The following is a 13,601-nucleotide window of genomic DNA, read 5'->3' on the forward strand; positions in this document are numbered from 1 at the left end:
TATAAGTGATATACCATATTGGTATAAGTGATAAACGGTTGTAATGTTGTGTAGTTCTACGCAATGCAAGGAAATATTAAAATCTGGTCTACTTTTCTGGTGTGCATTCTCAGACCCGTTGATGAGTTCGCTGATAATTCTGGTAACTTTCCATGTTATCTGTTCGGTTCAAATCTCATCACAAATGATCCCGCTTCTGGCCTCTTCGCACGACAGGTAGAAGGAATGATCGTCCATTGACGTCACGTAGGGGATCACAGTCCGCCTGAAGTGCTAGGGCTTCCCCAGGACTAATAGTGTTGCTAGGCACCGGAGTCCCGATGCCGAAGCAAACAAGGAGATCCCCTCTGTGGCGCACCTCGCAGCGACCCTTTGGAATGTCACGCAGTAGCCTAGGTCACAGAGACCGCTGAATCTGTGTCAAAAGTCCCACGCTTACGTGCGAGTAGATTAATTGCAGGATAACAGACTATGCTCGTTTAAATGCCATTCAGTTATTACACCTACTTCCGGTGGAATATCCTATCGACACAAATGTGCCACATCGATGGACATACCTACAGAGAATTGTCATGTAATGTGAACCTTCCTGCTTTTTCATTTGCCGAGAGATAACTGCAAATGCAACACATTGTCATCATAAATTCATTCATTCATTCAATCTTTATTTATTCTCGGAGATTCATTAAGGGTAGTCCTCATTTTCAGTGAAACCGAGATTACACAATAATAATGGAATAACAAGAGATATAGTATAATAAGGAAAATAAAAGAAAATAAAACAAATACAGTAATAAGATAACCTACATACCATCATAAAGGAGGAAGGGAAATAAAAATACAGAAAATATTAATAATAAAATAATAACAATAATAAAATAACATTTACATAAAACAGGTACAATTTGGCATAGGAAGGTTTGTGATTACAGATTTGAATTGATTATAGGAAAGTAGTGAGTTAATTTTTATGTTATTGTGTGGACACAGTGTGGATTTTAGTTTTATGAACTTAGTGTGGATACGAGGAACCTTAAGGGACCAGAATTCCAAACAAGCATAAATGCAAGCACGCCTTGTGTACACCGTGTGAACATAGTCTACTTTTACAACAAAATAATTACAATGACATGCGAAATATTTTTGCTTGCAGTTAAGCGTGTTATTCTGGAATGCAACGAGATTTGCTTTGACGCACCTTTACTTCCTCCCACGCACCGTCTGGCAGGTGATAAACTTGCAGGTAAGTAGGATGGGCTGTTTCGGAAATATAAGGCGCCAAAACATTAATCATAGCAACTGCAGGGAGCGCTTTAAAAGTGTGGTGAAAGCAGGAAGGCAAGGTAGCCTAGGTAATGTAATATTTTGAACTGCATGTTTTTGTTTTGAATCAAGTCCAGGTATACAAGTATTGCCTCATACACCACAAGATAAAACAGGCTAAACAACCTAATTCTATAAGTGCATGAAATTATATAGCATTTAAGTTTTTGCAAATGTTTACAAATATTTTCTCACATAGCCTACCTACAGTAAGCAAGGCAGGCAAGTCAGTGACCCTTTTGTTGTGCCATATTTTCCAGACACTAATCAGGACCTTGACCTGAAAGCCTAGGCCTTATCATGATAAGAGTTACACAGAATACTGAAATTTCAACCTGTCAATCAAAATGTCTGGAATGACTTCTGCGTGGGACGTGCGTGACTGCTTTTTATGGTGGTTCAAAGGAGGCCAAAGGGCTGCTCTTCTAGCCAACCAAAGGGAACATTAAGGTAAAGAATGCAAATAAATAAGTAAAGAAAGAACCTCCTGAGGCCGTTTCTCACTGCTCTGTGGCTCTGAGAGGTTCCAGGAAAACCTGCGGTGAGCGAGCGGATCACAGGCCTAAAGAGAGAGCCATGACCTCACCCTAGTCAAGGGTCTGGCGGCGTGGGAACAATGGCTGCTCTATGTGCAGCCGTCCGTCCCCCTCCGTAAAGGCCCGGAGGGAGGCCGCTGGGGTGAGATGGCGTAGCACTGGTCCGATGCCTGAGTCACTTCCTCCAGCACATTCCTCCTGCTTTAGCCAGTGTCGGATTAAACGGGCAGGTGACATCAGAGGTCCAGTAGCCCACATAACACCACAGTGGAGCGTTTAAAATCAAATAAAGAAAATAAAAACAGCACCAAACTGTTTTACTGACTCAAATATCTTCTGGAAATGTGCGTGGATATTGAATCTTGTTTGTCATGGACTGTTGTCTCTGAAAGGTCACAGCAAGCTTAAAAGGGGCCTACAGCAGGTGCATTGAAGTGACATTTTGTGAAGCCTTTTAACACAACCACAACAAATGGTTTTATAATGGAGTTTGATAGGGAGTTAGGGATAAAAGAGTCATCCACCATCAGGAAAATGTTCTGCCACAGGCTTCCTGTTTGACCGTCCAGAACTAATAAACACAGTTGCCCTTCTGAACCTCTGAGGTCCACAGAGCCAGTGCCAAACAGGAGCCAATACCACCAGCCACATGATCAGAAAGGGGTAAAACTCATACAGCTGTTAGTGAATAGGCCTTTACTAAGATCTGTCTGGTTAGAATCTGGCTACAATTTCTATTTAGAAAGTGCTTTTTAAAACATGGTTCTTGCCAGAGGTGTGGACTCGAGTCACATGACTTGGACTCGAGTCAGACTCGAGTCATGATTTTCATGACTTCAGACTCGACTTGACAAAATTAGAAATGACTTGTAACTCGACTTGGACTTCCATGCTATTGACTCGAGACTCGACTCTGACTTTGCCCCTTTGACTTGTAATGACTTGACTTGCAGCATGGGTAAAATTGTATAAAAACAACTATTTTCTGCCCATACCAACTTCAGCAGTTCATCGTTAACTTTACACCTGCATTGCAACATTATTTTGCATGGAATGCAGGTCTCTTATCTATTGTGAGAAGGGATGAACATCACTGAACATGCTACCATTTGTCGTCTGACTTGGATCATGTGATATTGTGATGGATCCTCTGATCCCTTTGATGTGGTTCGATGGGTTCGATATAGCCTAAACAATTTAATTTGCTCCACGGAGCTAACCGAAACGACCAATAAATCATCATCAATGACTGATGGGATTTCAAGCTTACACCCATATTGTGTGTTGCAACATTAAATATCAAGCTTTCATTTGCGGTTTTCTATCGCTCATTTGCACGTCAGTGGGGGCCGTATATTCTGTACTGGAGCATGTGCTTGCTGCTGAGAAGGTCTCACGCACAGAGGTTAGAAGGAGGATGGCTTTGCATTTTCTACCAAAATACTTTTAAAGGTGTGTATTTTTGTAGTTTAAAAATACTGCAAAATATTCTTGGTAAAACCAATAGCAGAGGTGAACAAAGTAGCCTACACAATTCCTTTACTTAAGTGAAAGTACAGATACACCTTGTCAAATATTACTCCAATACAAGTGAAAGTTGCAAGTCAAAATGTTAATTGAGTTGAAGTAGAGAACTATACTGTTTTTAAAAATATTCAAAAATCAAAAGCACAACCATTTTTCCTTTTTAATGTAATATTTTTTATACACAATAATAAGATGTAAATCATTTGGATGGTCACTATATAGGTTGTCATTAGCACTGTGTATTCATTCACGAGTGCATTCACACTGATAATTTTGACAACAAAGTGTGCTGCAAGTAGGCTACACGGATGGTGCACTCATAATGGTAAACAAGATGAGCGTGGAGCGCTGGACACTCTTCGCCCTCAATGATCGCATGCCCATGATGATGGAACACTTTGTTTAATTACTGATGGTCTAAAAAATTAGCCTGCATCGGTCCTCTTTCTTCAAATCCCCATGCGGCACTGTTAATATAGTAGGCCTATTGGTATAACAAATGACTAGACATTTTTACATTGTAAAAAAGAGGCGGGGGCATTTACGTTCAGTTGTGAAGACCAATACTCTACATAGCCTACATAACATGTATTACTGGCGGCACTGCATTCTAAGCCATTCTAACATTTTGAATGACAAAACAGCTATGGGGTGTGCAACATAGAATGGTTTAGAATGCAGTGCAGCCAGCAACATATTTGGGGACATTGAGCACAAGGCTCCAGGCATCTTGGAGGAGAATGCACTGTAGGCCTAGTTCTTGACTTGTTAGGGACCAGTTGTGGCATGTTTCATGTCTCGCCAATCGCCAAGCATCTTGTAGGGGCTGTTTTTAAAGAGTAGCCTAGAGATTGTCTGTGCTGTGGCAAGTGAGACAATGTGTTGCGTGATATCTCTGACCCAAGTAGCAGTGCTTCGCCCCAATATACTGTAGTCTCAAGTCAATATATCTGCCTAAATCGCCTCGTCCTCTTAATCTGCATTGCAGGTTGTAGCCTACTCGTTGTGAATACCAGGCCACAAGTAATTAGGGATTTTTTTATTGGCTCACTTTGCTGACACTCACTAACAATGCGTGTAAAGAGACAAAAATGCTTTTGCTCACTTATCTAACTCTAGGGGAGACGGTGAATAGGCTAACCCAATTCCACACCACATACATATCGCATACATATTCCATACCACATACATATCGCACGTTCGACTTATCGAACTCTGGGAAACACGGTGAACTTTGTTTGTCTTTGGGCTTGTGCTTATATACGGAGCCCCTAAGGACGTGTGCAAAAAAAATCTAAAGTTTAGTTTTATGTGCTCACGTGAAACCTACATTTGCTCACGGAAAGTTTCACATGCGCACATGAAACTAAACTTTAGATTTTATTTTGCTCATGTCCCCTTAGGGGCTCCGTACTTATAAGTGTTTTAAAACACTTCAATATGTCAAGTATGATATATTGATAAGAATGATGTATAGAAAGCATGATTGATGACATATTAATATGCAGTAAGAAGATAGTGACTTGTTTAGGACTTGAAAAAATAAGGACTTGGACTTGGACTCGACTTGGCCTTGGTCAGGGCTCTACACTAACATTTTTTTCCAGGAGCACTTGTGCGCCCAAGTTAAAAAATTTAGGAGCACAGACAAAAATTTGGGCGCAGTCAGTTCTGTACTTAACTTACACATAATCTAACATTACACTGCAGCTAACAGTTAAACATGCCAGTGCACCAATTGCGAATATTAAGAATGACTGACAACATTTAGGCTACAGGACACAGGATTTTAAAGATCAGTGCCTATTTTATTTTCAGTCTGTTCCATTTTCCTACATTTTGTTAATGTAAAATAATATAATACATTGCCATATTTGCATTTAGCCTGTATATCAAGTATCCTGCCAAATGTAGGCTAATTTATTTATTTGTGAATCCATCTGTAGCTAATCCAAATATGCCCATGGTGACCTATCTGACTGCATACTGCCTAGTACTACTACTAAAACAGTCCATTTTCTCTTCCACAAAACCCAACATAGGCTAATCAGTATATATATATATATATATTATACTTTTATTTTTTATTTGAAATATCTGCATTGATGGGGGCAGTAGGCAAACGTTAGACCTACTTTCGTTTTGCACTTCAGCTTGTATTCGGTGTAAACAAACAAGCATGCGTGGAAGCCTGGAGTTGTCAGTAGCGTTCTACCTTTGAATAAAATGGGAGTATTACGGGAGGCTACTTTTGTGCCTGCCCTCTTTTATGGTATGTTGGTCTCAAGGGCCCACATCAATCTGGCCCATTATCACTCATTTGTGATTTGCACCCCCCCCCCCGGTAAAAAATGAAAATGCAATATTATTCTGCTTTAATCGCCCCTATCTTCAGTTAAGATGTTCAGAACTGCACCAAATTTTATGTGTATGATTGACCTGGCATTCTCTGGGGGTATGCCAAGTTTCGTAGAATTTCATCCATGGGGGGGTCTAAAAAAAATTAGGTTATGTGTACATTTAGTGACTGTACACTCATTGGCCTGTACATGGCGGTGCACACATATTATACACATGCACACACACACAGGCACCCACATACTATCGGTATTAGAACGGCCGATACATAATTACAAATTCAGTAGGATTAAAAGAAAGCCAAATATTCATCATCATGGCTGCATTTCCAGTATTGGCGATAAGTAGTCGTTTGTCCACTAGATGGCGCATCGTTGCAGTGAGACGTAATTTTGTTGGAAGTTAAAAGTGGGTTGGAAAAACAATGGACGCTTCCTACAAGGACTGTAGTTTACTGCAGAGAACGTCTAATAAAGATAGGACTATGTTCACATGAAATGTGATTCCCATTTCTTCTTGAAGCTGAAATAAATCTGAGGATGTTTATTGGACATGCTTGGTTTTTACTGCAGGTACGTTAATCTTATAATATCAATAAGGACCTAGGTAATGTTACCATTAGCTTTGGTTGAGTGATGGAGGCCAATTTGATTGATTGCATTTGTAGAAAACTATAAATGCGGTTATACCAAGCAAATTGATAGCAGCCATAGATATATGTACTGACTGATATGTTAGTATATATATCTATGGATAGCAGCACTGTAATTGTATCTTTCCACTGTCATTTGTTGCACGTGCTACAAAAATCATTCTGTGCAATGTAAGATTTACCAACGTAACCGGTCTGATACAGTGAGACACCTGTTTATTTGTTTTAAGTGCGTGCAGGGTGTGAGAGTGTTGTGATCGATGTGTTTTGATTCCAGCTTGGTAGTTGTAGTCTGTGAAATTAAAAAGCACGTGTGTGTGAAGTATCCAAACAATGACACCTTCATTTCATTATGGCTGCTTTAGCAACACACCTTAAGCTACTGTGTTAGAAGTGGCTACTTCATTCGCGCTTTCCTTGACTCATGGAGCTGCGTGAATTTTATTACAACTTTTCGCCACGATATGGCAGTTTAAGTCCGCTTGATACTGTAGCCTAAGGCGTAAGCCATTGGTTTCCAAAGGAGAATTTATTTGTGTCGCCAGCATAGCCTATTGACAATTTATGTTGTAAATAGGCCTACCTTATAAGCCTACCTGTACTGTAGCTTAGGGAAGGTAACAGCTTTCTATTAGGATACAGTTTTGTCATAACTCCCTGATGCATTTTTGCATTTAGAATAGCCAGAGCGTGGATATCTCAATCGGAAAATTAAACAATATCGGGTGCCTATGGACTGGGTGAACCCAGCCTGATCTGCCCGCTATTTATTTTTTGATTTCTTAAAAGATTGAGCTTGGTCTGGTGAAAGCCAGACTAGCCATGGACCTCAGTTACACAATGCAAGGGAACATGAATCAGCCTATATTTGCACGAACAATAACGAACAGCAGCTCTTCAACTTTGGCCCGTTAAAATGTGTAACAATCTAGCGACGCATTTCATCAAGGCCCATTTGGACATGTCAGTTATTTGCACCACTGGTTAGATGTAAAACAGCATTTCGTTTCAGACTACTGTTACTTAATTTGTGCATTGACAATAAAGTACCACATGAACTAAAGATGACTAAAATCTTATGTAGAAGAAGAAACATTCACAAAAAAATCCATCCATCCAAAAATGACCTTTGTTTTTGATAGCTGTTGAAAACGGCATGGAACTGACAGAGATGTTTTTGTTTATAAATAAATAAATAAATAAATAACATTATGCTGATACCTTTTGCTTTTCCCAAATACAATGTAGCCTACAGGTGTAAGTTATCTTTCATCAATCCAGTTGCAATGGATGAACTGTGATGAACTGCCCTACTTGTGATTGTTTAGAGATTTTAAAGGTTTTATAACAATGCTACATCTTATTTGGCTATTCTACAATCTATTCACCTTTTCAGCACCAGTAGGCTATTTTCTGTGCAGCCGCACACACACTCAGGCATGCCAAACAAGCATACATAAAAGTTTCAAGAGTGGGGGATAAGGTAAAAGATGGAGACAAATTCAAGTGTGATTTATTTTTGCGGAACGGATATACAGGACTGAGTGGCGGTCATATTTTGTACCGCTATGCGGTACATCTAGTTTCTTCAATCTTTGCATCTTACCGCTTTTCCTGCGCGCTCTTGGATTTGACAGAAGCGACTACTAGCGAGTCACAACGCGAAACTGCTAGCGTTGATGGGTTTTTATGCTGCATTCGCAACGTGATTCTATGGTTTGCACCAGTAATGTTTCTCGATGTTGCGGTGTATTTTGTAGACAAACATTGACATGGTTAGAAGTCATTCGCACCAGTGCGCCTAAATATTTTTTTGCACTCGCACGGCCTCATTTTGGGCGCACTGTAGAGCCCTGTTGGTAATACTTGACTTGGACTTGCTTGGGACATCTCTGTCTTGACTTGGGACTTGACTTGGACTTCAGCGTTAAGACTTGAGACTTACTTGTCTTGCCTAACAGTGACTTTGTCCCACCTCTGGTTCTTGCAACAGCCCACGGTCATGAACAAAGCTGACACAGCAGAGACAGACTGAGTTGTTTTCAAAAGAGGTACTTTATATGATTTCCAGAGTAAAGACAGATCACTGTTTGAGAGATGTGGGAGGAAGTTTATAGGAATTTAACTGACAGCACTGTACCCTAAAACTTCCACTCATGGCCATCTTTAAAAAGGGGAGTTAAATCATGGCAACACTGCGAACTTTATTGTATTTTTCTTTTGGCTTACTAAGTGTCATTTCATAGAACATAAAAAAGCGTACAACTTTTTATCCATGGTCAAATCATAAGAATGGCATCAAATATTACATGCAGGCCTGTTGATAGGAGTGAAAGATTAAGTGCTAGCTTAAGCAAAGCGATAACCTGCTTCGACATGGCACAAAGAGCTCTAAAGCGAACAAACATCGGACTAACAGCATTCTAAGTGTAGACAGTCATGACGTCTCTCCACCTCGCTGTAAACTGAAGACTAAAACAGCAACAGTGGTTTGAACATTCACCTTCAATACAGTCCTGGCAATACTGAATTGAATACGGACAAGAAAAAAAAAAACACAAACACAAAAGAAACAATAAATACCAACACTGAAACTGTTTGACATACTGTAGAATATGGTTGGGTAAAAATACTGATTACAAAAAATAAAAAATACTGAAAAAATATTGACCTTTCAATGACACTGATGATGACTGAGCGTGCGAGCGGAAATGACTTGTTGACCTCCCTACACACAGCTTCTCTGTAACAGCTAACCTACAAAGACGGTCATGTTAGTGACTAATATAACATAACGGAGGTTTTGGCCAAGCTATGTGTGATTTCTTTAACCGTCAAATAGTCCCCCCTCCTTCATGAACAACTGGCCTGCTAGTGGGTTTGCAGCGGAGATTAAGATGGGGTTTTTGTTGTTTGTTTGTTTGTTTAAGTAAACCTCTTGTTTTGCATTGATTCTGAAATGAACATGATCTGACTCACACAGACATGCTCACCCCTACTTTCTCTCTCACACAGCCAGACACGCACACACGCACACACACACACACACACACGCACTCACAATAAAGACACTGGTGGTCCGTGGAAAAACTGGGACTGGGGGTTCTCTCTCTCTCTCTCTCTCTCTCTCTCTCTCTCTCTCTCTCTCTCTCTCTCTCTCTCTCTCATTCTCTTTTTGTTGACGGCCCTTGATGATGAATGAGGGACGGTGATCCGCATCTCTCCTCTACTGGGTCCTGAGCTGGTAGTCTGCAAACAGAAGGAAATGGACTCACTTAATTAAAAGACCCAAACGACAGGAAATCAGGAGAGGAAAAAAAGACAAAGAAAATGAAGAAGATCAAGAAAAAGAAGAAAAGAAGCTAATTGTGACAGCTGGGTAGCTCCACCCTGAACAGGGAGAGCGCAAGAAGGCAGGAACTGCAGGAGAGGATGTGGACCAGGGGAGAGCAGGGACACGCAGCGCTTACACAACGCTAGCTAGCCACCGGAAGGAGCCGTCAAGAGACATTACAAGGAAAGAGACAAATCACTGTAGGGAAAAAATCAATGAGGGTCACTGTAACTGTTAATATGACAGATCTGTAACTGTAAGGCCTGCCTTGGCCAGTCACATGGACAGAAAAAACACAACTGATGTTTCGTCTCACCTGAAAAGTTCAGATTATATGCACCGAACGGCGGCAGAGCAAAATTTAGAGCATACACAATATGAGCCAATCAACCAGAAACATAATTTGCTAGTTAATAGCTAATGCCATGTATGAAAGATGTGGAGTCTCTCTCCATTCATTCATCTTGTTTGAAATATCTGCAAGGAGGCACTGTCAAGATGACTGCCGAATGGCAAGACTATAAGCAGCCTATAAGCATCAGTTTGTCATTAGTCGAATCCAACACCATTGTGCTGGTAAACAGAAACAAGAGGGACACAGAGGACCAATCAGACAAACAGGCTGAGCTATACAACCCTCAACGTTCATCACATTTATTTATGGTCAATGGAAGGCAATATTTTTGTTTCTCTGCCACTGATGCTGCACCACCTGCATCACGGGTCCAGAGTAGGAGCTCAGAACGCTCAGTGGCGCAAAAAGTGGGTATGCGCTATATGCGGCGCATATAGGGGCGCAGCTCCATGGGGGCGCCAAAGCGATGGTAAAAAAATTAAATAATATATTTGGTATTTTCTATATGTAGCTACTGCTGTACGTTTCTGAATCATTTCAACATTTTCTCAATGTTCTATAACATTTTAGAGGACTAACAGGCTAGAGTAGGCATCCTATCTCATAAGATTCCATAATAGAATTTTGACATAGAAGAGGGAGTGGGGGCGCCGTGAGCGCTGGGCGAGCAGATAGGCCTACGAGTAGTGAGTTGCCGTCTATGGAAAAAGATGGATACAGCAAAAAAAAGCTGTTGACGACTAAAAATAGAAAAAGAAAGAGGGAAAAGGAGATGGCATGTCAAGGGATGCAGCAGCAGGTAAATAAGTGGACGGTGAAAGGTAGGATTTAAAGTGATGACGTCTGTACTTGGAGGCTTGCAAATTTGAATGTTAACAGACTAACTAGCGTTTGTTAAGCATAATGCCGATTGAAACATAGCCTATTCCATTCAGATAGCTAGGTGGCTACCATGCTCATACTACACTTTTAATGGCCAACTGCAAACAGAAATGTCATGCTAGCAGCAACTCATTACATGTTTCCATATCCTAACAATGAAGGCTCCTTGTAATAACTTAATATTGTGTTGTCAATGTGGTGCAAACAAACAAGGCTAGAGTGCCTATCAGCCTTATCCATTGTGAGCAATAGCTGGCAAAATGTTATGAGAACCATTTAGACTCTCTTAAAGTGGCAATGCACCATTTATCAATAAGTATAACATCAAGTTAAACATCAAATTGGCAGCATTTCTTTAAAAACATATTCAATAGACACTAATGCACAGTAATAGTGTAAATTATTGATTATTGGCCTTTTGTTTTGCTTTAGTTGTTTGTGTTTTTTTTTTTTTTTTGGGGGCGCCAATATTGTTGTTGCATACCCCTCAAAAATGGGTAGCTGCGCCCCTGAGAACGCTCTTCAAGAGAGTCTTTAGATTATGAGCAATTTCCTCACACAGCTCCCCCTGTCCGCTTTCACTTCAGCAACTGTGAGGCTTTACGAGAAACATCACACCGTTTCAACATCGCAAGATCAGGAGTTGATATTGTTGTCCAATTGCATATTCTGGGGTCGACTGGATTTGGCAATAAGTCATTGCTTAAACAGTGTTTTGCTGCTCTAACTGGACTCCACTTGACAGGCATGCAGTGGAACTCCTGATCTCTTTCCTAGGAACCTCTACAGATGAAGCCCAGCCCACATTCTGCATCGGCCAACTAACCGTAACTCGCCCACTTGACAGGCATGCAGTGGAACTCCTTATCTCTTTCCTAGGAACCTCTACAGATGAAGCCCAGCACACATTCTGCATCGGCTTTCCGTAAAATGCTTTCCTAACAACTACAGGTTATGTGAGGGAAATGTTGGCCAGGTGTAGTGGCCCTTTTGTGGAACTGCTATTTAATCCACCTGGGTCATGACCAGGGTAGGAATTTCACGGCGGCCACGGCCGTAGCCCCTTGCGTTGGCCGAGATGCCCCTTTGAAAATCAGAGGTTTACAGGCCACTGTGGCCTTGGTGCCCCCTTCTCTCAATATTCTGGTTTGCGTCGGACTAATAGCGTATTTTATTAGCCTATGGCCTGACAAAATAATCTTTCACAGCGCAAATTATTGTAGCATTTTACGCAGTGGAAAAGTGACAGCGCACGGCAAGAAAGTGCGTCCAGATTCCCATTCTTCTCAGTTGAACTACTCGCGAAGTAGCCTACCCATCATACAGGCATCACAAGCATCACATCACATGAAAGAGCTTTTTCTCAGCTTTTAAACGATGTTAGCCATTTGGTGAACGGTTCGCGAGACAAATAAATACTATGATTAAATTGAATCATAAATTCTAGGATCTGCACCCATCTCCCTCATTCATCTTGGAATACTTAACGAACCCTTCGTTCAAAACATGGCAAACCATATATCAAAATAAACAGCAGACCTTACCGAACACGAAGGTTTAAAGCAGTCCCCTGTACAGTTAGCCATTCCAGAGTAATCCGGTTTTGAATTTGTAGCAAATTTCGACATGCATGTCTCCAAATTTGGGCTTTAAGTTTCACAACGTGTTTAATTTTTTTCCTATGTGATTTCATAACATGCCAAATACAAAATAAATGTTACAAATATCGCCTAGATGTCGGTAAATATTAAAATCAGAGGATATACAGCTGACTAAGAGTTAAAGTAGCCTTAATGATGACAAAATGCTAAGCATGCATCTGGCTAATTGAGTTTCTTAAAGCTGAGCTGTGCTTAAATTATTCAATACATGATTTCATAACAGGCCAAATATTAAATAAATGTTAAATATAGCCTAGATATCTGTAAATATTAGATGATCAGATGATTTACAGTTCTATGTATGTTTTTGTAATGTTTCATACAGTGATGCAGGTCTATTGAATAGGCTAAATACAATTTCAAATCATGTTTATAGCCTACTGTATGGTTAACTTTGGCCTTGGTGCCCTGACATGTGGCCTTTGTGCCCCCCACCAAATATGCCCAACTGAAGGCCAAGTGACCTTGCCCCCAAAATGGTGAAATTCCAAGCCTGGTCATGACTAAACACAACAGCATCATGTTTTGGCAGATTATGCATTTCCCACTTCAGGCGCTGCTAAGAAACACTAGCCTCTGACAGCCAACTGGGCATTACTACAGAAAATAATATTGATTCACCTCCATATATGCTATATTGTACATGCTTAGATTGTAAGGCTTATTCCAAGTGATCTGGATTCATTCATATACACACATAGCAAACGGCTTAGAATCGGAATCTTTGCTGTGCTGCTTTCCAACAAAATGCCATCTATACTTTTGGTCATTATGGAGCATTATAGAGATTGCCATCTTCAAATTGATATTTCATTTTTAAACTACAGCACTTCAACACATCATATTAACAAAACCTTACTGTGGGAGGAAAACTGGATCACACTAGGACATTCTGCAATATGTCACAGATAATTATGATGTGGAAAATAGGCTAGAATTGTTATAATTTTAACTGAAATGGTGGGAATTTCCG

General features: G+C 40.5%; 1 protein-coding gene and 1 long non-coding RNA gene across 4 annotated transcripts in view; one reads left to right on the forward strand and one right to left on the reverse strand.

The window, feature by feature from the left end:
* Nucleotides 1-337: 337 nt before the first annotated feature.
* On the forward strand, nt 338-2,369 carry LOC121718505. The gene is made up of 3 exons (XR_006033958.1): nt 338-574; nt 1,154-1,243; nt 1,584-2,369. It is a non-coding gene; the product is annotated as an uncharacterized LOC121718505 (long non-coding RNA).
* Nucleotides 2,370-8,432: 6,063 nt separating this feature from the next.
* The window catches only part of ap1m1 (adaptor related protein complex 1 subunit mu 1), a 28,191-nt gene continuing 23,022 nt past the window's right edge, over nt 8,433-13,601 (reverse strand). Inside the window, exons 12-13 of one of the 3 annotated variants that reach the window (XR_006033957.1) lie at nt 9,563-9,645; nt 8,433-9,520 (exon numbers count right to left, since the gene is read on the reverse strand). Coding sequence is in view for 1 of the 3 variants with exons in the window: in XM_042103503.1 (XP_041959437.1) it covers nt 9,623-9,645 (23 nt within the window). In the remaining 2 variants the exon portion in view is untranslated. Of the gene's footprint in view, nt 9,646-13,601 lie in introns of all 3 variants that reach the window. The other 2 variants (XR_006033956.1, XM_042103503.1) reach the window with 2 other exon arrangements.

The sequence above is a fragment of the Alosa sapidissima genome, chromosome 1 (genome assembly GCF_018492685.1).
Source record: "Alosa sapidissima isolate fAloSap1 chromosome 1, fAloSap1.pri, whole genome shotgun sequence".
NCBI classification, from domain to species: domain Eukaryota; kingdom Metazoa; phylum Chordata; class Actinopteri; order Clupeiformes; family Clupeidae; genus Alosa; species Alosa sapidissima.